The sequence below is a fragment of the Urocitellus parryii genome, chromosome 4 (genome assembly GCF_045843805.1).
Source record: "Urocitellus parryii isolate mUroPar1 chromosome 4, mUroPar1.hap1, whole genome shotgun sequence".
Taxonomy (NCBI): Eukaryota; Metazoa; Chordata; class Mammalia; order Rodentia; family Sciuridae; genus Urocitellus; species Urocitellus parryii.
The window spans coordinates 141,747,910-141,773,095 of record NC_135534.1 but is presented as its reverse complement, the minus strand read 5'-3'; the positions used below and the strand labels follow the sequence as shown (position 1 = coordinate 141,773,095).

Sequence of the window (25,186 nt, the reverse complement as noted above, 5' to 3'; positions counted from 1 at the left end):
ATGCTCCTTCAAAGGGTTTATCAACCTCAAAGTATTTCTCATTGATCTTGCTGCAGGAATATGCCTGAAAAGATCCTACCTTTCTTTAAGGGTCTACCTCAAAAGCCCCTTCCTTGGAATCTTCTAAGTCATTGACTTGTGTTTACTTGGTTGGAATAAAATTTTTGTATTGAAAGAGGTCGGGAATAGAAAGCTTGGCTGTGAGTCTTGACTCTGGCCTTAACTATTTCTCCCTATGAAATAACAACATGTTTTAAGATGACCTCTAAGTCTGTTATTATTATTTGGTTTTTAGTTATTATAATGACAGAAACTGTGTTTTAATAATGTGCGATGCAGTTCTTATAAACAATAAAGAAATAGCTCTCTCCATTTCTTTATTTCCTCTAACAAAAAAGTTTCCTATTTTAGGGCAAAAACTAGCTGAAATTTAAGTCTGATTCGGATTTTAAAAATCTTCCTTTTAATTATGCTCTTAAATAATGCCAATGTGAATGACTGTCAGGTACCTGGTGTTCTGAAAAATTTAAAGACAGCAGTTCAAAGTTTGCTTGAATGAAAGAGCAAGTCTAGAAAGTTGATGGAGAGATTTATTAATAGGTGGCTATTAAATAAAGCATTCTGCTATAAAGGGATTGAAAAGCCAGAAAAACCAATGTGCAGAGAAGACACATGAGAGGAGATGAATTTCCTACCACACTTCACGGTGTCTGGGAACACTGGGGACTGGGAAGACTGCTCCAGGATATTTATGTCCCAAAATTATTAAAGCAGAGAGACTCAGTACAAAACAGAAATAGCAAGATCATTAATTATTGACAGATAATCAACATATTATAAACCAGATCAGGGTGGTTCTGTATACTTAACAGGAAAATTATTCTGTTCAGTGAAATAAGTTTTAATGTAAAATTGAATATAAGTTTGGAAAAGGAGCCTGCCACTGAGTTATTCAAGCTAGACTCAGCAGCAGTGGTCAGTTCAGGAATTTTTGTTACCTTAAATATGAATGAGGCAGAGTTGAAATACTCTGATTTTGCTACTTTTCATTTCTTTTCAAGGATTTGTTGATGGCTTCTGTGTTTAGTGTCAACTTATAGGAAAATTATAAGACTGATTAGCACAAATGGTAGTTGCAAACATATAGCTTATGTAAGCATAGTGTTCATTTCAGGGCATCTTTTTTTCATGACTTTCCTAAGTAAATAGTTTCATAGAATATTGCTGGTTTGGCACATTTGTCCTCCCAGCCCTGGAAAGAAAGAAATAGGTATTCTTTGTTCATAATTTTAACTAATAAGCTTAGTTAAGCAATAATTTATCCCAGGGTTTGTCTATAAACTTGAAAGTACTACTTCCCCTCCAGCTTCCAAATTTATATCCTATGGGTATTTTGCTGCTTATAACTGATGTGTTTTTAGGGAATCTTTTCCTAGGTTCTGAATGATGTAACATTATTTTCAGATCCTCCCGTTAATTCTCTAGGAATCCCCTGTTTTTTTTGTAGTTTGTTGTTGTTGTTGTTTTGTTTTAGCTCATAGATCAGGTACTTTCTTGCTGCCCTTTGTAGCTAAAAGCTCAATTCATGCAATTAGAAATTGACAAGTCACTGAAAAGGCTAGTTTCACCAGAGGGTACCTTCATTTTTTCCCAATAGATATCCCCATCTTTTTCTCCTTCTCTTATATATGTTTTTCTGAATATTTATGCTCCATCTTTTCAGTACCCACCTCTACTGAAGTCTTTCTACAGCTAGTCCACATCTCCCTTCACACAACTGATGAGCCATGAGCTTCTATTTTCCTGTTTAATATCAGCTTATGTGTATATCCATATAATGCCTAAGAACTGGCTCTTTGTGGCTCTCCTGCTTCCTCTCAGTCTTTAAACCAAGACATTTGGTTGTACTTTCATTTCATGCTCCAAATAAGGACAGTCTCATAAACAAATCTGAAGGATAAATGTCAAACAGAAAAAAATATCTGCAACATATATAATGAACTCCTAATACATTTAATATACATGTATAAATTTACTCTAATAAAACAATAAACAATAAATAAACTAAGTAATGGGAAAGTGAATAGGATATATACAGACAAATCAGGAAAAAAAAAAAAAGAAATACAACTGGAAAATAAATCTACAAATTTGGGGCTGGGGGTTTGGCTCAGTGGTAGAATATTTGCCTGGCATTCATGAGACCTCTGGCTTTGATCCTCAGCACAAAACACAAACAAACACAAAAGCATGAATTTATCCAATTTTATTTATTTATTTATTTATTTTTAGTTGTCAATGGACATTTATTTTATTTATTTATATGCGGTGCTGAAGATAGAACCCAGAGCCTTACACATGCTAGGCAAGTGCTCTATCACTGAGCCAAAACACCAGCCCCTCCAACCTCATTTTTTAAAATAATAAATAACAATTGTTTATCAACTGGATAAAAATATTTTTAAAATATAGTACCCTGGAGTGTGAAGCTTATATTAATATCTATATTTATACTTTATTCTGTTTGTTTTGTTGGATTTATCAGTAAAACATAAATCTTTAACTTTAGAAAGAAAACATAGGAGCTGAGGATGTAGCTCAATAGTAGAGGCCTTTCCTATCATTTGTAGGGCCCTGAATTCAATCGATAACACCACCAAAAAAAAAAAAAAGAAAGAAAATACATACACATGCATATATATTTACATGTATATGCATTTATATATGTACATATTATACATATTTGTATATGTTAAAATTAAATCATTCACTTTAGACCCAAATACATACACACATATATAAACATATGCACACATAAATATATATTTGGGGGATAAAAGTGAAAGATTTTTTAAAATTAATAATTTTTAAAATATAAATTTATATATATATATACATGTATTTATATGAAAATACATGTATATATGTATAAAATATATCATGTATGTATATACACATATACATGTATGAATGACATTTATAAATGCATATATATTTATATAGGCATATATGCAAATATACACACACACACACACACACACACACACACATAGATATGTAAATACCATTACATTACCTGGAAAGATGAGGATGCAAAGAAATAAGGATTTTCATGTGCTATGGTATGAAGGTAAATTGATTCAATGTTTTAATTATAATTAAATTATATATTTTTTTAATATTTATTTTTTAGTTTTTTAGGTGGACACAATATCTTTATTTTATTTTTATGGGGTGCTGAGAATCGAACCCAGTGCCTCACACATTCTAGATGAGCACACTACCACTTGAGCCACATCCCCAGCCCTAAATTACATATATTTTAAAAAGCTCCCAAATATGCATGCCTTTTGACATAACCATTCTAGTCTAGGGATTTTTCATCAAGAAATAATTATAGTCATGCACAGAGACTTAGCAACAGTGTTCATCCCAGTAATGTTCCTCTGTAATACTGAGCACTGGGAACTACCCAATTCTCTGTCACTAGGGTAAGAGTGAGAAGTTGTGGTGTGGCTGAAAAGGGATTAGAGTTACGTGAGATTTTACCCACAGCTCTTCATCAGGTCAGATCTACACTTTGCCTTGGCAATTGCTGAAAATCTGGCCAATAGTTGTGTCTACGTCTCAGACATGAGTTGAGCAAAGTCAGTGTTCCTGGTTAGATATTTTCCGAGAACTGCTAAAAGTATCTGCTGTCTTCTTCTGACCTGAGAGATATTCATCTGGAGAAGAGTGAGCCCTTAGGGTTAAGACAAAGACTTAGATTTTTTCCCTATTTACTCTTTATTGATTGCATTCTGCATCTCGTCTGGTAGGTGTGATATTTTTATGTCTCCTTCCAAGAGAGCCATAATGATAACTCCATGCTATGATGTCCACCCTTGGACATGATAATTAAGTTAGCCATTGCATTACATTACATTACATTGGTCAAGGAACTGTTTGGAAGGAAGCAAAAGAACTGACCAAAGAGGGTAGGCCAGAGAAAAGCCTCATTGTACATGTACCTTAGCACTGTCCTTTTCACACAAAATCGTGGGCGACCTGGAGTCCTTGAAGGAGTCATCAAATGACCACTTGCCCCCTGAGGAGTGTACATAAAAAACAGGATGACATTCACACCTATTTTCCTTCAGTGATGAAAGGTTTATGGCATAATTATACACAATAATGTCCTTATTTCCAGGGTATGGAATTAGATTCTAAAATACTAAAAATAATGCCATCTCTCTTTGCTTTATGATGTGCATTGTTCCAGTGACTCTTTAAGATTACTTTCTATTTGGATCTTCAACATTAATTGTGTGGGATTAACTATCTGTGACCCCTGATGAAAAGAACATGAACTTTGGGGTCAGACTTTGCTCCCAAAATAAACTACTGGGAGGGAATAGAGTACAAGTGAAAATGAGGTCTAAGTGTAGATGCAGGAAGTTAGGGAATTCTTTCCTAAAGGGCTAATTTTCTGTGCATATTGGGGAGATAATGTCATCTGCCAAGAAAGAAGGACATCTCTGAGGTGAGGGAAGAGCAGCTGGGGAGAAGAGGAGATGTTGTTGCTGGTTCCATGTTAGTCAGTCCTGAAATTTAGCCTTGATCTCCATAAGATTTGGGCTCCTGTGCTGGGTTACTGATGAAGGGATAGAAAAGTGAGATACTTTCCTCCCCATCATGAGGATTCATGACATCACTTCCGTTACCAAAGATGAGTATAAAACAAATTTTTAAAAATTATTTTAAAATGGGTTAACAAGAGAAAAGCACAACAAATTCATTTAATCAAAATTTTACATGACACAGGGACCTTCAGAAATTAAAACCCAAAGACCCAGAGGAAACTATGTAAGGTTCGCTGAAGCATGGACAGATATGTAAAATTTGACTGGATAAAAAGGATATGCCTAAGGGCAATAGGCTAGGGTGGGGAGGCAGCAAGCCCAGTCCAGATTCTTCTTGGTCTCTTTATTATACTATTTCTTCCTCCCAGGTATGGGGAAGCACCTCTTCTGAAATAAGGTTCTTAATAATCTACTAATTGACAAGGTACATCAGAAAATTTCTTTATAGACAACTCCAAAACAGAAAGGATGGGAATGTTAGAGAGGAATATATCTATGTTTTATAGGTAGCTTTATAAGAGAGGTGTTTCAGTTTCTATGGCCACCCTCTCTTGCAGAAGAGGAATTCTAGTTTCCATGGCTTGCTTTGAAGAGAAGAGAGAACAGGAAACAGGACAGAAGGACAGAGAAAGACTTTACCTCTGAGACTCTTCCATTGCCCTACAGTTCAAAGTACTCAAGTGTACCAAAACACCATATTTTGGGGTATTATTTCCTGAGCCATCTCTGAAAACTTAATAAATGGATGTGAGGCAAAACAAAACTGCTTGTAAGCACAGTTTCATTGCTACTCAAAAGCAATTTCAAGATAATGACTTGTATTTTTAAATACTTTTTTTTTTTGGAAGGGGGAGTACCAGGGATTGAACTCGGGGGCACTTGACCACTGAGTAACATCCCCAGCCCTATTTTGTATTTCATTTAGAAACAGGGTCTTACTGAGTTGCTTAGCGCCTCGCTTTTGCTGAGGCTGGCTTTGAACTCAAGATCCTCCTGCCTCAGCCTCCCAAGCCACTGGGAGTACAGGCCTGAGCCACGGCACTGGGTTTAAAATACTAATTTTTAAAATCATATTTTAAAATATTTAAAGTTAAAAAGAAAGGAATACATAATTCTACTGTCAGTTATCAAACAGTCAGATGAATATACTTATATTATATAGCATATCCCGCATTTGTGTCTGTAGCATCTTAATGAAGAGCTCTGGAATTTTACTCCCAAGGAAAGGAGGGAGGGAAATAGGAAGGAAGGAGGAGGGGAAGGGAAGTGGGGAGAGAGAAAGAAGAGAGAAAGAAAGAGAGAAGGGAGGGAGAAGGAGGGAGGAAGGGAGGAAAGAAGGAAGGAGGGGAGGAAGGAAGGAAGGAAGGAAGGAAGGAAGGAAGGAAGGAAGGAAGGAAGGAAGGAAGGAAGGAAGGAAGGAAGATGAACTAGGCAGTATAATCAAATATCTCTTCAGGGATCAGGAAGAAATGTGGTGTTTCGTGGCTGAGTGTGCAGGTTGCTTCAGATGAGCATATATGTCAGACTCTCGTGCTTTTTCCTCACTCTAAAATTGACTGATTCTGAGATCTTTTCTAGAACCTCCCCTCCCCTTAAAATGTTCAAAAGATCTAAAAATAATGCAGACTTCTGATTCCAATGAGTTGACAGATTTGGATATTTACCACCCAAATAGCAAGGGAAAAAATTGACTGCAAGCCTGTATTCTACCACAGCATGCCCTCTACCCCAGAACTGAAGGCTCCTAAGTCCAAAGACTGTGACACTTAGAAGAGCTGGAAGTTGATCAATCTTTGTTGCTTGTCAAGCTAAAAGTTGAATTAAATCAGATGGATCTTTAAAAAAGAAAAGGAAAAAATGAAACAGATGGGACATTTAAGAAAAAAAGTGTTGGTCAGCTAAAGGCTTATTGAAAAACACATGGTCATTCTGTCTTTTGTGGGATATGCAAACCAAATATAGCATCTGCAAGAGGCATGCTGTTACCATTTCACAACTATTGCCCAAACTTGGCCAGGTTCTAAGAATGTTAAAATCTCTCTTATTTTCTAGATAAAACTCCACTCAGCCTGTCTTTGAGGATTTGTGAAAATCCAATGCTATCTGCCAAGTATCTTCATTTTGGAATTTCTTGTATTGTTTTGCTCTGTGCTTTTGTATTTTTAAAATTCTATTATAACTTATTAACAGTTAAATGAATGCAATTATATTATATAGCATATCCTGCACTTGTGTCCATAGCACTTAATGAAGGGTTCACGGACTATATTATAGTCATTTTGTGAATAAATATTACACTGACTCTCTAGTTTCCATATCCCAACTTATCTGTACAAACAATTTAAAAGGATCTTAGCCTCATCAGAAGAAAAGTACAATTTAAACTAGAATCTAACCATCTGGTAAATCATTCAGGTCCACAGCCGATAACAAGAACTGAATTAGGTTCACTTAATGAACATGGGTAATTTTTGGTATCATTGGCATAGGATTGAAATGTTTCTATCTGAAGATAGAAAACCATTTATTGAAACTGTCATTCACATGCTAATTATAGGCCTAAATGGGTCTATTATCCAATTGGTTTAGTTGGTGGTGAATTCACCCAACAGCCTAGCCCTCTATATCTATCAAGCAATCCATGGAAACTACTTTAAAAGGCACTGGAAAACCAGTTAATTCTGACACTGTTCAGCAGCTCAGTACAAATAATCCTTTTAGACTACATAACAGAGGCTTTATTTTATTATATTCCACTGCATCCTCAAGAGCTTGATCTCCTCCTGCCCCTGGCAAAATCCTATTCATTGTGTTGAGTAGCTCTTAAACTATGACACCTCATAAAGTAAAAATCAGTAAACTTAATTGTTTTAAAACTCAACCTAAGCCTGGTGTGGTAGTGCATGCCTCTAATTCTAGTGACTTGGGAGGCTGAGACAGGAGGATCACAAGTTTGAGGCCTGCCGGGGCAAATTTAGTGAAAGTCTGTCTCCAAATATAACAATAGAAAGGACTTTGGATGTAGCTCAGTGGTAGAACTTGCCTAGCATGCATGAAACCCTGGGTAGATGACTAGTATTACCAAAAAAAAAAAAAAAAAAAAAAAGAGAGAGAGAGAGAGAGAGAAAAGAAAACAACAACAACAAAAAAAAAATCCAATTTGGTTTGAGAAGATGAATTCATGACAAATCTGTTTTTCTACTTTTTTTTTCCCCTGGTTTCTTTAACCCAAAACCTTTCTGGACTTTCACTGGCATAGGGACATCTGGTCTATTTGGCTAACACAGCCTTATGGCTAGGTTTCCAAACAGACCCTGTCCTCACCTAACCATCCAAAAAGAGTTAAAATTATTAAATACTGCAATGAAAGTCGGCTGAGCTACCCCATAGGTCATGATGTTGTTTTTATAGAGTAGATCATTATTTTTTGAAAGGGAGAAATATGAAAACAAAGGGGTGATTCTATTGCCCTTTGACAATTACAATTTTCAGGAGCAGGAAATTGGAATAGCAAAGCCCTAAGATCTAAGGATGATTATTCAGTTTGAGTATGAATCCATCTGCCTTGCCTTCCTGTTTCTTTACCTTTTGTCTCTAGGACTTAAGGATGTCTCATTGCTTATTGGAACTACCACCTGGTGATATGCAGCAGAGGAAAAAATATCTCAACCTAGTGCATTTTTAAAATATAAAAAACTATCTTGTTCTGAGCACAGAGAATAAATAGGTTGAAATCGACAGTGAATCCAAAAATGAGGTAACAGACCTGAAGTGCCTTAGCACAGAGACTGCATATTCTGGGAATTTACTTAAGTGGGGTTTCATAATCCACACAACAGTTTATACTACTCCACCAGAGGTTCTCAGCCAGGGAGAGTTTGCCCTCCAAGTGACAAATGGCGACAATGTCTGGAGACTTTCCTAATTGCCATGACTTGGGATCTACAATATATAACCATGAAAGGTCCAGTTCCCCTGCTGCCCAATGAAGCCAATGACTCAGGAGAAAGACTTATGGGAGAAGAGAGAGCTTTAGCAGGTGGAAGATGAAGGGCTATCATACAAATTCCATCTTGCCAGGAATTACAGGCACAAAAATCTTATCTGGGGTTTCTGTGGGAGTCTAATTTTAGCTATAGCCAGGTAGGCACCAGAATGGTCATTAATTCTTATGGTAATCAATCCTCTTGATGTGGTTTCCATGTTGTCCACAGGTCACTAAGCATTCCTGTTTCCTGTAAAACTCAAAGAAAGATGAGTGATTAGCAGGTTGTATGATTGGTATTGTTCTTTTGATGTTTTCCCTTATTTTCTTTTCATGCAAAACTGAGTTTATTGGTTAATCATTTGGGGAGCAAGGCCTGGGGCAGTGAGGCAAAACAGAATCGTGAAAGTGTCACCAGGGATGGTCAGAGAAGGTCCCAGGGAGGGGGACCTCAACTCAGGACAATGAGGTCCTTGACAAACATCATACAAAAAGAATTTCTAGATGTATCAGATATTAAGGTCCAGAGATTTATTTAGGAAAGCAAGAGGTACATATTTCAAGGAAGAATGTGGTCATCCTGAACGGGAGAGATGCTTTTGATTTCTCAGGCTTGTCTTATAAAGGAAACTTGGCAAGGGGTGGGCATGGGCATGTATGTGGGGATGACATCAGTGTGGTGATCATAAGATGATTATGGTGTTCTGGCAGTTCTCAGGATCCTTGGATGACATCTTCTCTATTATCTGATCAATAGATAAAACATTGGAAAAGTACTTTATATTACAGATTTCTGGGAACATACCATACGTTACAGGTTTCATACTCCCTTTGTTCAATCTATTCTGAAAGCACATGTATTAGTGAGCTAATTAACAGTGCACAGGGAAATTTTGAAACGTGGGTAAAATTTCAGTAACTTTAACACTATGAGTAAAGATTTGTAGATTTCCCAGAAATGTGGGATTGACCAGCCTGGGAGAGAGAATAGGCTTGGGGAGTGAAGTTGTGAGGAATTTTAGCACAATGCTTTCAGATTAAAGGTATATTGTCCTTGTCCTTCTTTTTGTCTCCTTTCTACCTTCATTTTATTCTTTCTAGCCCAACCTCTCTAAGAGTGAGTTCTTCCATTCATCAGCTTCAAGTCAAGGCCAGGGATGCTGCTAAACATTCCACAATATATAGGCCATCCCACAGTGAAGAGTAATCTGGCTCCAAAACATTAATCATGCTGCGATTGAAATACCTATTGTGGATAAAAGAGGATATACAATATGTATTTTTAGTACAGTAAATAGTAGATTAAGTTGGGCACAATGGCACACACCTGTAATTCCAGCTATTTAGGAGGCTGAAGCAGGAGGATCCAAAGTTCAAGGCCAGCCTGGGCAAATTAGCAAGACCCTATCTCAAAATGAAATAATAAAAAGGTTGCATATGGAGTTCACGCTTAGCATGTGTGAAACCCTGAGCCAGGTAATACTGCTAATCCTTATCTGACTTTATTATTTGCAAAATAGTCATATAGCTGGGCTGGGGCTATAGCTCACTGGCAGAGCCCTTGCCTAGCATGTGTGAGGCACCAGGTTTGAGCCTTAGCACCACATAAAAATAAACAAACTAAAGGCATTCTGTCCATATACAACTACAAAATATTTGAAAAAAGTAGTCATATAGCTCTTCAGCTACTGCTTATTTGTGTATCCAAAGTTGATCTAGGTAGGTTTTCTCAATAATGAATATTCTTCATCAAAACAAAAAATTTAAAGTATCTCTAGTACCTAAGGACCGAGACCTTTTAATGCACTGAAACAGATCAATTTACAAAAATTTTATTTGTCCTAACTTTTAAGAGATTTGCAGGGGCTGGGTTTGTGGCTCAGCGGTAGAGCACTCACCTAGTATGTGTGAGGCCCGGGGTTTGATCCTCAGCCCCACATATAAATAAATGAATAAAATAAAGGTATTAGGTTCAACTACAACTAAAAAAAATTTTTTTTAAAAAAAAGAGATTTGCAAAGATCAGGGTCACCTGTCTAAGGGACATCACTTTCTCCCATCTTCCATCTTCCCCTTCTTACAAAGATATTAATATACATTCAAGCTTTTTAGACATTTCCCCCCTCTTTAGACATGTTCTGCTTGCTTTGAAATTCTGCCTAAACTGACATAAACATTGTCTTTTTAAAATAATCTGTAAACAAGTCAGAGATTAATCCCCCAAATTGGAGCTGATAGTGTGAGCATTGTCAACAGGTAGGTGGAAAATCTGATGTGTCAGACCAGACAAGCTGATCTGGTCATATTTCTTTTGCATGGTGTAATGCTGACCGACAACAATAAACAAACTTGAGGCCTGAGACATTGTTTGAGTCTAGTCAATAGATTACTGACTTTGGGGATCTTTTATCAGACAGAACAACAGATGACCTGGCTAGTGTTCTAGGTATGGAGAAAGCTATAAGAACAGCCTAGTGGCCTGCAGTTGTCCAAAACATCTTTAATATTTCATTCAACCCACTGTGGCAGTCACAGGTTATTTGGGATGAGCACAGGAACCAGGGAGATCTATCCAACAGAACTTTCTGCAATGAGGAAATGTTACATATCTCCTATGTTCAATTCAGTTAGCTACTAGCTATGTGAGGCTGCAGTATTGAGTGTTTTTCATGTGGCTAATGTGATTGTTTAAATTAATTTTATTTAATTTTAATTTAAATAGACATATGTACCTGACAACTACCATAATAAACCATGCCAGCTAAGCATGGTGGCACACACCTGTAATCCCAGCCATGCTGAAGGCTGAGGCAGGAGGATCACAAGTTCAAAGTCAGCCTCAGCAACATAGCAAGGCCTTGACCAACTTAGCAAGACCTTGTCTCCAAATAAAATATAAAAAATAAAAAATGGCTGGAGACGTGGATCAGTGGTTAAGCACCCCTGGCTTCAACCTCGGTACCAATAAACAAACAAACCATTCCAATGTAGGAAATACTAACTCCTTATTCTACATCTTAATTATAGCTATCTTGATTCTTTTTACTATTGTTCAAATATAAATATAACTTACACAATGTTTAGAAAATGGAAGGAAGCTGTTAAGTGTCCATAATTTTATGACCCTAACATAATTCTTTTTCTTTTCTTCTCTTCTTTTTAGTACTGGGGATTGTACTAAGAGGTGCTTTACTGTTAACTATATTACCATCCCTTTTTATTTTTTATTTTGAGACAGGGTCTCACTAAGTTACCCAGGCTGGTCTCAAACTTGTGATTATTCTGCATCAGTCTCCTCAGTAGCTGTCTTTGCAGACATGTGCCACCACACTCAGGGAGCTTAATGTAATTACTATACATTTGATAAATTGTCCGGATATTTTCCATGTATTTTTATTTTTATTTTTTTATTTTTTGTGGGGGAGGTACCAGGGATTGAACTCAGTGGCACTCAACCATTGAGCCACATCCCCAGCCCTATTTTCTATTTTATTTAGAGATAAGGTCTGAGTTGTTTAGCACCTCGCTATTGCTAAGGCTGGCTTTGAACTCACGATCCTCCTGTCTCAGCCTCCTAAGCTGCTGGCATGTATTTCTTTTTTTATTTAGTTTTTATTTTTATTTATTTTTGTGTGATTCTGGGAATAGAAACCAGAGCCATGAACATGCTAGGAAAGTAGTCTACCACTGAGCTATACCCACACTGAAGTTTTAGATGTTTTAGGTATGATTATGTCTTATTTTATTTCATTTTTACTTTATTTACTCTAACCATATTTTTCCACTTAATAGTTTGAGAGGAATTTATTTCCGTACAACTGAATAATATTCACAAGCTTTTGGACTTAATAAGGCCCTATTTCTTAGATGTTGTATCATAGTTTTTTTATTGTTTCTGTTTCTCCCCCACATTTTTTGTTGGTGCATTATAGTTGTATGTATTGATGGGATTTGTTGTTACCTATTAGTATATGCACACAATACACAATATAACAGCATAATTTGGCCAATATCACTCCTCAGAACTTTCCCCCTCCCTCCCCATGTCTCAGAGTTTATTTTCTCTCCTTTTGGAACTGTGTGTTATTTCATTTCCTTGTTTGCATCCTTGTTTGGTTTTATGGTCATTATAAAATAATGCTATAGTAAACATATGAAAGCATGTTAATATTCCTCCTCTTTCAAATATATTACCATTCCAATTGTTTGAATTTTAATGCAGGGAAAGATTTACATGGTGAATCCTTTCACTACTTCATATTCATTTTGCAAATGTACTTTTTAACTCTCTTTATGAAAAATGGACTTTAAAGCTGACGAAAGGAAAGTCAAGGCTTTCTCTCTACAGCACATTTAGTTCAATAAATTATGAGACAGATTAATATTCTTTCCCATATAACAATAAGAATTACTGATAAAATGTGGTAGCGTTCAGACCTTTACCTTCTCCTCATTTGGAAATTCCCAAGCATAAACCCTCAAGTAAAATATTTTATAAATTTGAATATAATCTCTAAAGATGAAAATTTAAGAGATAAACAAACAACAAAAACCCATAATTTTGTTCTTTATAAATATACAAAGCTTCAACCTAATGTATGAAATATGATATGTCAAGAGCTTTGTAATGTTGTGAACAACCAATAAAAATAAAAATTAAAAAAAAAGCTAGTTATGCATTGTTACATCACCGTACCATCCTATTTATTATTTAAACTGATAAAAATACAGTGCAAGTAAACCTTTCTACATCATACAATTAGAATTATTCTGAGGATCTCAGCTTAAGACATTTTATATTTTGTATAGTGGTAAGCTGTCATATGATTTTAAATTTTTTCTATTAAAATAAACTCTGTATTCTAGGGCTGGGATGTGGTTCAATGGTAGAGTGCATGCCTAACATGCATGAGGTCCTGGGTTCAATCCCCAGCAAATATATATATATATATATATATATATATATATATATATATATATATATTCTAATGAATCTCATCATCAAAGTATAAAGGGACACTACTGATAACAGAAATTCAAGCCATAACATTTTGAATATTAGAACCTAAAAATAAAGCCATATGTTCTTATTATCTATAAGGTGAGTTTTAGCTTCTGTCACATCTTTCTTTGTCTTTGAATTGAGATTTGTAATTGAGGGGTTGAACATGAACAGTATGACCTTGCATTAATTAAATATTAAGTTATACCCACAAAGAAGGTTTGTAACTACAAGTACAAACCTAATACAAAGTACAGTGAAAACCTAATACAAATGTTTTAATAAGTGCCTCTTTGGTCATTCTATATATGAAAAGTACCCTTTAAAATGACATAATGGGAAGAAATCCCACAAACATATTTATTCTCCCTCTCTTCCTTTCTCTCTCTCTCTCTCTCTCTCTCTCTCTCTCTCTCTCTCTCTCTCATACACACACACACACACACACTGAATTTCATAACTTATGCTATAGATTTGTTTTTCCTTCACATACAACAATAAAAATGTTTGGACTGATAAAATAACTTTGGTTAGGGCTTTTATTAGCAATACCAGCTGGGGACATAGATCTTTGCCTTGGAAATAGAACATAAACCTCCAGATGGCAAATCACTGGGACTTCATTCATAATGTGAATAAAGCACATTGCCAGAAAGTCATTTCCAAAAAAATCAATAGTGTTTGTACTGGAAGTGTTTGAAAAATGCTTGGAAAACCATCAACTCTGTATGCACTTTGTGGATTATTTAGGGAAGATATTTAAAACCTCACAGGCTTTTCTCTGTCACCCAGTTAACCTCTTACTTTCCTCACTTTTACTCTCCATTCTTTAAAGAATGTCTCTAACTTTTTGCACAAGTATACACAATATTGTGATGTTGACTCTGCTTAAAATAATATGACTAATTCCAGGGTCACATATAAATGGTAACTGTTCTTCATGCCACTGTCCTGTTCCTCCTACGGGCAATTAAGAGGCATTTACAACTGCTTATGCATGCCTGTTGTGCCAAGTAAATCTCATGTTCTAAGAGTTTCCAATTTTCAGCTAACAGAATTCATAACTTTATATTTATGAATTGCAGGTGGTTTTTATGAGCCTATGCAAAAGTTTTTGGGACTGTGGTCTTGTGGCCCTGGATGATATTACAATACAACTGGGAAGCTGCTGGTCTCCAGGTAAGAGGGCAGTCATTTCATCTGTTTGTCTCCCTCACCTGTCAGAGACACTTCTCTTTTCTATAAGAAAATCATACATTGAATCTATGTTAGTCCAGCCTTTGCTTTTGTTGACAGAAATCCCTCTCTATAGAGCTTTGTAGTAGGCTTTGGAATTTAGAAATAATGATCCAAATGTACAAATGTTTTTTGGTACATGGGACTTAACCCTTTTTTTCTCATTTGTAAGGGAGATAGTAATATCTACTTGAATACTGAGGATAATACGCATACATTCCCTAGCCTAGAACTTGGCACAGAACAGTGCCTTAAAAACAAATGTCTTCTGTTCTCATTAGTATTGTTTTTTTTCATAGTCATCTTACAGAATGCATTTTAAGTCATATTGATGAAATTCTTATTTCACAGATACTTGCTAAACGTATAATTTTTAAATTGTAACAGAATAATATTTCCTAAGTAAATCAAATGACACTGAAACAATAGCCCAAGCATTGATGATAGTGACAAAATAAAGTCATGGTAGCTAGCTGCATGTTGGACATGATGTCCAGTGAGAAAATGGAGCCCAACACAAGCCAGATCATTTGTCTGAATCTAACTACATTGCACCCTAAACCATGGGATTGCCATCTCTTCAACAAATAGGCAAATTGTAGAATCAACCTGGTACTGGAGAATAATATTCTTGTTTACCTAATTAAAAGACAATTTGTTTGTATTCCCTTAATTTCTGAGATCCTGCAAGAACAATACAGATAAAAATACCTACAACTTGGGACATAGAAGAGGAATGAGCCTTCATTAATTAGTACTGTATATAAAATAAAATGAAGTAAAATAATTAACACACAAGAAATATAAAGACAGGCTATCTATTTAAAATTTTGCTAAGAATCTGGATGTAGGAAAGTACAATAAAGGTTAACCAATGATGCCCCAACTTAGGAGGTAGCACTAGTGTAATGATAATAATATTCAAGGAATTAAAGACAGCGTTAAAATTGAGTATTTGTCTTTAGGAATGAAAAATAAGGCTCTAGGCAACAAAATAAAATTCCAAATATTTATTTTGCTAATAATTACTGAGAACTTCATGCTCTAAATACTTGACATACATCATCTCATTCATTCCTCACAAACTCATTATGTGAATAATACCATTACTATTCCCACATTATAGATAAGAATACTGAAGCACAGAGAAAGGGCCATTTGTTTCCCCTCCAAAACTATATTTAGTTCTCTCATTTGTCTCTTCCTCCAAAGCAGCTATTGAATTACTATGAGGATATCCTTCACTCATTGTGAATTTCTGAAGAAATCACCAGCATTATGCAATTTTATTATTTTTCATATTTCAAAAAAAGCAATTTACCCCCAATTTTCAGAGCTTCATAAGCTCTTTCACACAGATAAATTCCCAAATGGGAGAACTTTTCTTAGAGTATCCCAATATTTTTGGTCTAGATTTCTGATTATCCTCTGCCTCTGGCAAGACCCATGGTGGGGTTCAGACAGTAACTGGAAGCAAGAGCTTGGTGTAGGTGAACCACCAGAAGGGGGCTGCCTCTCCATATGCCTGGCATATGACCAGAAAACACTCAGACATGCAGAGTGGGCTGCCAGGGGGCCATGGAATGCATATTCATTGGAAGTGTCTCAGCAATTGCAACACCTGCTGTTTCCTTGCAGAGAGACTTCCACCTCCACCTGGAGAGTGTACATTTGATCAAGATGAATGTGCATTTACGCAGGAGAAAAGAAACCGGAGCAGCTGGCACAGGAGGAGGGGAGAAACTCCTACTTCCTACACAGGACCTAAGGGAGATCACACTACTGGGGTAGGTGAGTTATGCCACATGGTGCTGTTTCCTAAGAAAACCTTCTAAACTAGCATCCTAGGGGTCGTTTACTGCATTTTGAAATGTGTGAATTTATATCTTGTCTTGAGAATCAACTGCACCTGTGATCCTACACACAGAGAATAATTCAATGGATGCATTGTAAATCATCCTTTCGGTTCGTAATACTGATTATGTATAATTGCTGCAAAAAGAATAAAAGGGCTTACAAAAGATAGGCACAGAGGTTCTGTTTAGAAACATGGAGAAAAGTCTCTGTGCTTGTATAAGTATTAGCTATGGACATCCAGAAGGACATTCAGTCCCCAAAGCAGCAGCCAATGATATATATCTGTGGAGAATGTCACACAGAAAATAAAATAAAATCCAGGGTTCCAATCAGATGCAGAGAATATGGATACAGAATAATGTACAAGAAAAGAACCAAAAAATTGGCGGTTTTGATGCTCAATGAAACATGGGAATTCAGAGGAGTATCTTCCTTTGTATTTGGATTTGACCTTTAATGCCTCATTATTGTATAGCTTTTGATTTAGCACACTTATCTTATGAATACAATTATATATATTTTTATTTCATTTTCCAAGCCAGATTGAGTTTAGGTATCTATTAATAATTTGCAAAAAAAGTTTTTTTTTGTTTTAATTGACTTTTAATTTAATTTTATTGTATTATGTAATCTGACACAAAATGAAGGTTAAAATTGCTTCCCTAAACCACACTTTTAATCAAAAGCTTGTTAAAAGGGCAGGTTTCTAGATCTTGTAAAAGTCTTATTAAGTAAGTTTCTTGGAAACCCAGAAAAAAAAGAAAATAGGCACGCAAAGCTGTGTGAATTAGAAGTAGGTTTAAAAATAATAGAAGGAGGGCTAAGGCTGTAGCTCAATGGTAGAGCGCTTGCCTAGCACACATGAGGGACTGAGTTTGATCCTCAGCACCACATAAAAATAAATAAATAAAATAAAGGTATTGTATCCATCTACAACTAAAAATATTTTTGAAAAATAATAGAATGACAAAATCAAACTGGAGCCAGGACTGAGCCGTAGCATAGAAGATATACTGGCAGACAGGAAAGGGGACATATTAGTTTGACTCCAAGCTTTCTAGTAGCTGAAACAAAGATGAAAAGTGTATCTATGTTACAGAATTCACAGAGTTCCTAAGGTAAAAATGGAAGGAAAGGTCTCTTTGGAGTGTAGATAACCAGGGGTTCATTTTCTGTAAAAAATGTATAAACTGCAAAAACACTACTAAAGTTGTTCTTGGTGTTATTGCTATGTATTAGCAATGGTAAACCACATCAGTGAGCCTTTCACACTGATGTCCCTGCATTCATTTGGTATATCACTTTGGATCAAAGCACCACATTTGGTCTAGAAAAGCAGAACTCTCCCCAACACTAAGCTCATAGAACTACTTCCTCAACTATCCTTACTCCTTACAGAGGAGCTGTAACACTGTGCTGTGTCTTATAGCCTACTTCAGGATAAGCCTGTGGACAAACCACAGGGCAACTGCAGTATAACCTGTTTGTTGATTGGATAAACTTGGTAGTTTCAATCACAAACAGCTTTGTTTTCTCTTCACTCTTTTAAAACATACTCTAAAAATTTTACCTGGCCTGCCCCTCAGCAAATCCTTTAGCTTCTGGGCCCTATTGAGATATTAGAGTGGTCATGAATTCAAGTTGAGCCCAAATCAAAACTTCTATGTCTCGTTCAGTTGAACCTGCTCTCTTTCCCTCAGCCTGAGCCTGCCAAATAGTTTGGGTGACCAGGGAGGAACTGCCTATTCTTTCACTTGAGGTGCTTCACCTCCCCCCCTGTTCTCCATCTTCATGATCCTTTAGTCAAGACAGATACAGCAGGAATTAAAATAAAAGAACTTTAAAGATATTTAGCACTATTTTAAATTCTTTCTAGCTTATTGACCGACCTTTATTATGGCAATGTCTAGACACTGGCTCTCTTGAGAACTTCTGCATCTTACCATTTCAGTGTGCTCTCTGGCTAACCCTCTTTGACCATCCATTTTCCCCTTAGTACTTGCACTATAGAGGTCCAACCCATCTAGGTTTTTCTGTTTGGGTTCATTCTGAAAGTTTTAGCTTAGGTTTTTTTTGAAGAACACTTGGTCCTAGCCACCTTCCTAATAAGGGTCCATTTGACTTCCATCCTAATGCACTCTGGACTAAGAAGATGTACAGACTGGTCTAACTACTGATTTCTCTTTTCCTCTTGCTGCTTCAGCAGATTCTATAACAGCGGTATTTCAGTGAAAGATGAGATTCAGAGATTCAGCCTTGGGCCAGAGGTAGACCAGATGCCCACCTTCAGCACTGAGTAGAAAATTCTAAGGGAGCTCAAAGAATCTATGATACTGGAAAGTATCAAAGGCTCAAAGTAGCTATGAGTCACCCCAGTATCTGGAAAAGAGATAAGCAAGTTAAAATGATAAATAGAAAGTCTTATATTTGGTAGCCTGTATTGTATTGGTAGCCTGTAACAGAAAACAGAACTGGAATTGACTTAAGTGCAGAGGGAATCCTTTATTGGTCTTTGTAAAAGAAAGAGGCCAGTATCACCAGTATAGTTAGTCCAGTATAGCTTCAGTAACAGCTTGATGCCAGGGTTAGAACTATGTTATCATGAATGAGACAGTTTCATTCTCTGTACCTCTCTGTGTTAGTTTTTCTGAATTGGCTCTAATCTCAGACAGGATCTACTATCATGGTAACAAGGTAGCATCTGTAATCTCAGACTTAAAACAGTGAATCTAGTAGAAAGAGAATTCCAAAACAATACCAAAAATTGAAACTTATTGTCTCTGATTGGCAACATCTTGAAAACAGAGTATTGTAAAACTCATTTTGAATCCCCACAGGACTTAGTGTTGTGTCTCATATACAATATACACTCAAAAATGTCTATGAAATGAGTGAATGAATGAATAAATGAATGAATCTAAAAGCCTTCACTGACACATATAAGAGTAATTAACCATTTATTTATCAAGATCCCTAAAAGTATGATAGTGGGAAGAGGAATGGAGAAAAATCAAGAATAAGTGAGATCAAGATACTGCATGTATGTGCATTTTTCCTGGGAGAGAGTTGGTAGTTTTTCTTCCTTTTCTTAGGGTTCCTAAGAAAGCAAGCAATAAGAGGTAAGAGAGGCTACTGAAGATAGATCACATTATGGTGGATTACTATAGGGGAATACTCTGATAACAAAGGCCATAGAATGACTTGAAAGGAAGAGCAGAACAAAAGTAGTAAATAGTGGAGTGGAAGGAGTCCCCCAAAAGGGCAAGGACAGCACCAGAGCAGTGTTATAATAGACCCCCAGGCTTTGGAGTTGGGATGATCCAGAGCTCCTCACTCACTAAATATGTGGCTTGAGAAAGTTGCTTAAGGGATATAGCTCAGTTGGTAGAGTGCTTGCCTCATATGCATAAGGTGCTGGGTTCAGTCCCCAGCAACACACACACACACACACACACACACACACACACACACAAAGGAGAAAGTTGCTTGAAATTTCCAAGTTTCAGGCTCGTTATCTAGAAAATGAGAATAATTATAGCTTCTCACTTATTTACCAAATTTCATAGACCAGTCCAGTTGAAGTTGGCAGCAGGGTTGGTTTCCTCTGACTCCTTTTTGACTTGCAGATGGCTCTCTTCTTGCTATGTCCACATGCTGGCTTTTCCTCTCCGCCATGATATCCATCTTCATATAAGCCATGTTGAATTGGGGCCCACCCATACAACCCCATAAAAATGGGGTTAAAATTAAGTTAAAACTTATTTCCCTCTTTAAAGGTCCTATCTCCAAACATGGTTACCTTAAGAGATACTGGGGTTAGGGCTTCAGCATAGATATTTTGGAGATACACAATTTAACCCATAGCAGACTGTCTCCCAGGAGTTAGTACAGCAGACTTACCAGTGAAGGTGCAGGTTAGTAAACTCTTTCAAATTAATGGCTGAAACCCTAGCCCTTGTCCTGTTCCTCAAGTATTTATGCTAAAATAATTTTATTGTCTGAGCTTGTTTGACTTGTAGACCATCTTTTACCTCCTCCCCGACTACACAAAATTTATGAAAACCTAACGAAGCATATATAATAGATATTAAATTACTCATAGTTCTATTCCTTTATTAACATTATTCCTAGCTTCTGGGGACATATTTTAAGTAATGTGATATATCTTTGTTAAAGAAAATGATGTGGTTGTGTTTGCTTTGTCTCTCTGAAAACTTGAAAGGATGTTTCAGATGGCTGGAATGAAACTTTACAGCAAAAATTGAATGCAAAAACTTCTTAGTGTGTTCAATATTTATTGCCAGTGAATACTTGATGCATTAAATGAAATTCTCTGGTATGCAACCTAGAGAATGCTGAGTTTTTAAAGTAAACTACTCCTATGGTCTGTCTTCTTCATTCTTTATTTTACCTGCTTCAGTATAAATTTCCAAGGGAGTCTCAAGACACCGTCCGGTTTTCTAATTAAATAAAATCTTTTCAGATTATATCTTTTTATTTCCATGTGCAACAATGCAAATGATAAAACAAATTTTGCTATGCTGTGCCCCAGGTATCTATAGATCATGTAGCATTGGGTAAAAAAAAAAAAAAAAGATTTGTTGTTGTTGTTCTTAAAACTACTTTAATAAAGCCAGGTGCAGCGGTGCACACTGTAATTCCAGTAACTTGGGAGGCTGAGGCAAAAGAATCCCAAGTTCAATCTGGGCAATTTAGCAAGATCCTGTCTCTAAATAAACAAATAGGGCTGGGGATGCAGCTCATTCGAAATGGTTCCTGAGTTCAATCCCCATTATCACACACACACACACACACACACACACACACACAGAAAAAGCATATTAAAAATTATTTTAATAATGAGGCAGGGAACATAGCTTAGTAGTGGAGCATTTGTGTAGCATGAACTGGATCCTGGGTTCAAGTCTCAGCACTGCACAAAAAAGTAATAAAATTAATTGCTTTCATAATCATTTTTTACTTGTAGAAATAATAAAGTTAGTGATAATTTATTGCATACTTACCCTGGGTAGGCACAGTACTGGAAATCTTTGTGTTCTTACCACAGCCTGTGAAGTAAGAGAAAGGTCCCATTTTTCAGAAGAAGAAACAGAAACTCAGAGAAATTAAGTGCCCTTCCATGGTCACACAGTAGTAACTGGTAGAGTGGGCACTGAATTTCATGTTCGTGTGGCTCTGATAACCATATTCTATCCACACTGCCTCATCAGAGTCTCACAGCCTACATAATACTTAGAGACCATACCTGGCCCAGAATGACTGTGACAGCTTATATGGGAAAATCACATCATCTTTTCACATTACAGCATAAATTCACCCCTAACCACTCCTCAAATCAAAGGGGAAGTGAAAAAAGAGAGTTTGTTTCCTCTCTAAAAAGCCATATTCAAACCAATTGTATTTTTGGACTTTCTAGACATTCATCCAGCTGAAAGAATCTAATTTTTTTCTGAGATACTTCTAGGGTCTGTGTGTCGGTATTGTATGTTTAACTCCAGCACTGCAACCCATGCACCTGTTGAATAACCTACACACACAGAATGGCTTCCTTTTGTTTTGGTCTCTCCTGGTGAGAGCTATGTGATGAATTGGCTCTCGGATCACAAGGTGACAAGTGCTACCCATTCAAAAATTAAAGCATATGCAAACAAAGGCACCTTTCAAACGCTCTTTATTTGTTAAAGCCACTAGCATCAGAGGCTACATGTACAGAAGAATCAAACATCTTAGAACTGGGAAGCATTCATTAATATTACAGAGTCCAGGGTCCCTCAATTCATTTCATATTTCCTAAGCACCCACTATACATTATGCACCAAATAATGCACAAATGCCTCAGAATTTTAACAAGTAAAGTAATAATGCTGAAATGCTAGAGATGAAGGAACTACACAGGACAGCTAGCTGCCCTTGGGAGTGTCTCAAAGGATGAGTTGGAGTTCATCAGGAATGATCAGGAATAAGGAAGCATTTCAGGATGAGGGAAAAGCAGGTGTGAGATTAGGAGCCATTGAGCAGTGGGACAGCTTTTGGGGACTCTAAGTAATCTTACTTGGCTGGCATGTAATATACTGTCAGCCAGGATTCCCAAGAAAGTGGGATCTAAAATGTAAACTTGTAGGAGATTTGGAGACAGGATTCCAAGAAGCAGAATGCTCCTTTTACAAAGGCTGTAAATCAAGAAAAGAAGAAGAGCTGAAATAAGGATGAATTCTTGATGTGGCCACTACTATGTCCAACAGGCTGCATGATTCTGCGGAAACATCTAAGAAGCTGTGTTTCAGTATATCTCACAACCACCAACTAGGGTGAGAAAGGGGGAAGTGTTTGTCCATAGACTTGTATCCCCCATTGGCCAGAGGTATGTGTCCACTCAGCATTGACTTCCTAAGCCTCCCTCATTTCTGGGTGGCATTCTCATGGGTGCTAAGTGATCCAGGAATGACTGCAGAAGCCACTGCCTTGAAGACTGAACACAGTGGCACTTGGCTTGGGCCCAAGAAAAGGCATTTATTAGGTTGCATCTCAGTGGATTCTATCTTTTCAATTCCTGTCCTTAAAGCCTGTCAATCTACATTTGGAAAAACACATCCAAGGGGGGAAAATGAAAGAAAGAGGAGAGGCATTCAAAGCTGTTTTATAGATAATTGCATTAGATGGTCAGTCAATATATGTCCATTAAATAAAAAGAAAAGCCACACTACAAATATGTCAGGCTATCGTGTATCTGTCAGAATCAATACATCATATCAGGTTAAAGAAAGACAAGCCCTGGGAATGGAGTACTTCAGTTAGATGTCATACAGGTCAAACAATGCTAATTATCCAGAAATGGAGCTTTTGGGAAGTTCCACATTTATTCTTCCCCTCCCAAAGGTTGCTCAACTACTGTTCTCTGCAGATGTCTTAGTTTTAGAGCATTTCGTTTTCAAGTCTATCACACAGTAGGAGAGACGGGATGGAATGAGGGCAAGTGAGAGGTCACTGGTCTTTCCAAGATTCAATCATTTTTCTTGAACAAGCAGCCTTGAATTGCTGCAAGCCTTCAGTTAATTCTTGGAGCTCTATAAAAGTTGATTTTGGCAATTTTTGCTAGTGCTCTCATTACTTTTATGGAGGAGCAGATTTTTAGAAGTTTTTATGCCACTGTTCCAAAAGCTTCATCCTGCCCGCCCCCGACCCTCATCCATAATTTGCTTTTTAATAGATTCAAGTTCTTTGGTGAAATTCTCCATCTTACCATCTATTTTCTTAAACATACGTGTGTGTGTGTGTGTGTGTGTGTGTGTGTGTGTGTTTGTGTATTTTTCAGTGCTAGCGCTGAACCCAGTGCCTCATGCATGCTAAGCAAGCACTCTACCACTGAGCTACACCCCAAGCCCCTTGAACATATTACTAAACACTGATATTATTAAATCATTAGCCATAATTATTTTACAGTCTTTGTGTGACAACTGCATATGTGGGATACCTGTTTCCTTCATATGGAGTTTGGTTTCCTTATACCTGCTTCTTAAAATGTCTGATAAAAATATTTGGATACTAGACATCATGGATGAAAATTATAGAACCATTGAGTGACGGTGTTTTCCTCCAGAGAGGATGCAGCCTACTCTCAAATAGACAACTAGAATGAAGTCGTCCCTTCAGTCCAACCAGAATTGAGCCAACTTATGGTAGGGCTGCTCTTCTGTTTTGCTGGGTCTACCTCTAGTTCTCTCAACACCCCAGATATAGTCTCCCAAACTAAACTCTGGAGTTTAGTTGGGGGATGTCCTCCCTAGACTGTCTCAAACTTCAATTTTTGCCTCCTTAGCTGGGGAGATGGTGAAGACTCCACTGTGAAATGCATTTGTCTTCTTAACTCTTGCTCTCTGCTAGTTAAAATTTGGTAAATGCCTCAAAGGAAGGTTGCCAAGTGATGAGATCTCTTTTCTGTCCCTCTTCTTTTCTCACAAAACTTGGCCCTGTGAGCCCTGGATGCTTTGGCAGCACCTAGACTCCTGTTATTCTCTCAACCTACTGAGAGTAGTTGGTTTCTCTGTTCCTTGGCAAGTGCTCTCTACTCAGCTTCTGAGGTCAGTGGGCAAATGTCTCAAAGCAGCCCACAGAATGCTGAACTCATTTTGTTGACCCTCTGTTTTCTCTTGAATATTGGTTCCTCCAGTGCTTGCTGCTTGGAAAACTCTCAGCTTCAAAAGAGATTCCCTCCTCCCTCCCACCAAAACAACAACAAAACTACCCATTTTTTTTACTTAAGTTTTCTTGGTGGAGTATAAACATCCTACAAGTTATTCAGAGAACTAAAGGGGCTGTCACTGGTATTTCACTTTTTAGTATCACTTATTTAACATGATTCTTTTACTCAAAATTTGAAGACATTTGCTCATTCTGTTGTATAAGCCAACCAATCACAGTATTTGAATCATTTCAAATCTTTGTGTCTCTGCCCTCTTACAACTG

The 25,186-nt window shown here is 36.9% G+C and overlaps 1 protein-coding gene across 1 annotated transcript in view; it reads left to right on the top strand.

Annotated features, from left to right (window-relative positions):
* Mamdc2 (MAM domain containing 2) overlaps positions 1 to 25,186 on the top strand; it is a 162,956-nt gene that overhangs the window by 121,661 nt on the left and 16,109 nt on the right. The window contains exons 10-11 of the mRNA XM_026389255.2: positions 14,695 to 14,788; positions 16,484 to 16,636. Of these exons, the coding sequence (XP_026245040.2) occupies positions 14,695 to 14,788; positions 16,484 to 16,636 (247 nt within the window). The remainder of the gene's footprint in view (positions 1 to 14,694; positions 14,789 to 16,483; positions 16,637 to 25,186) is intronic.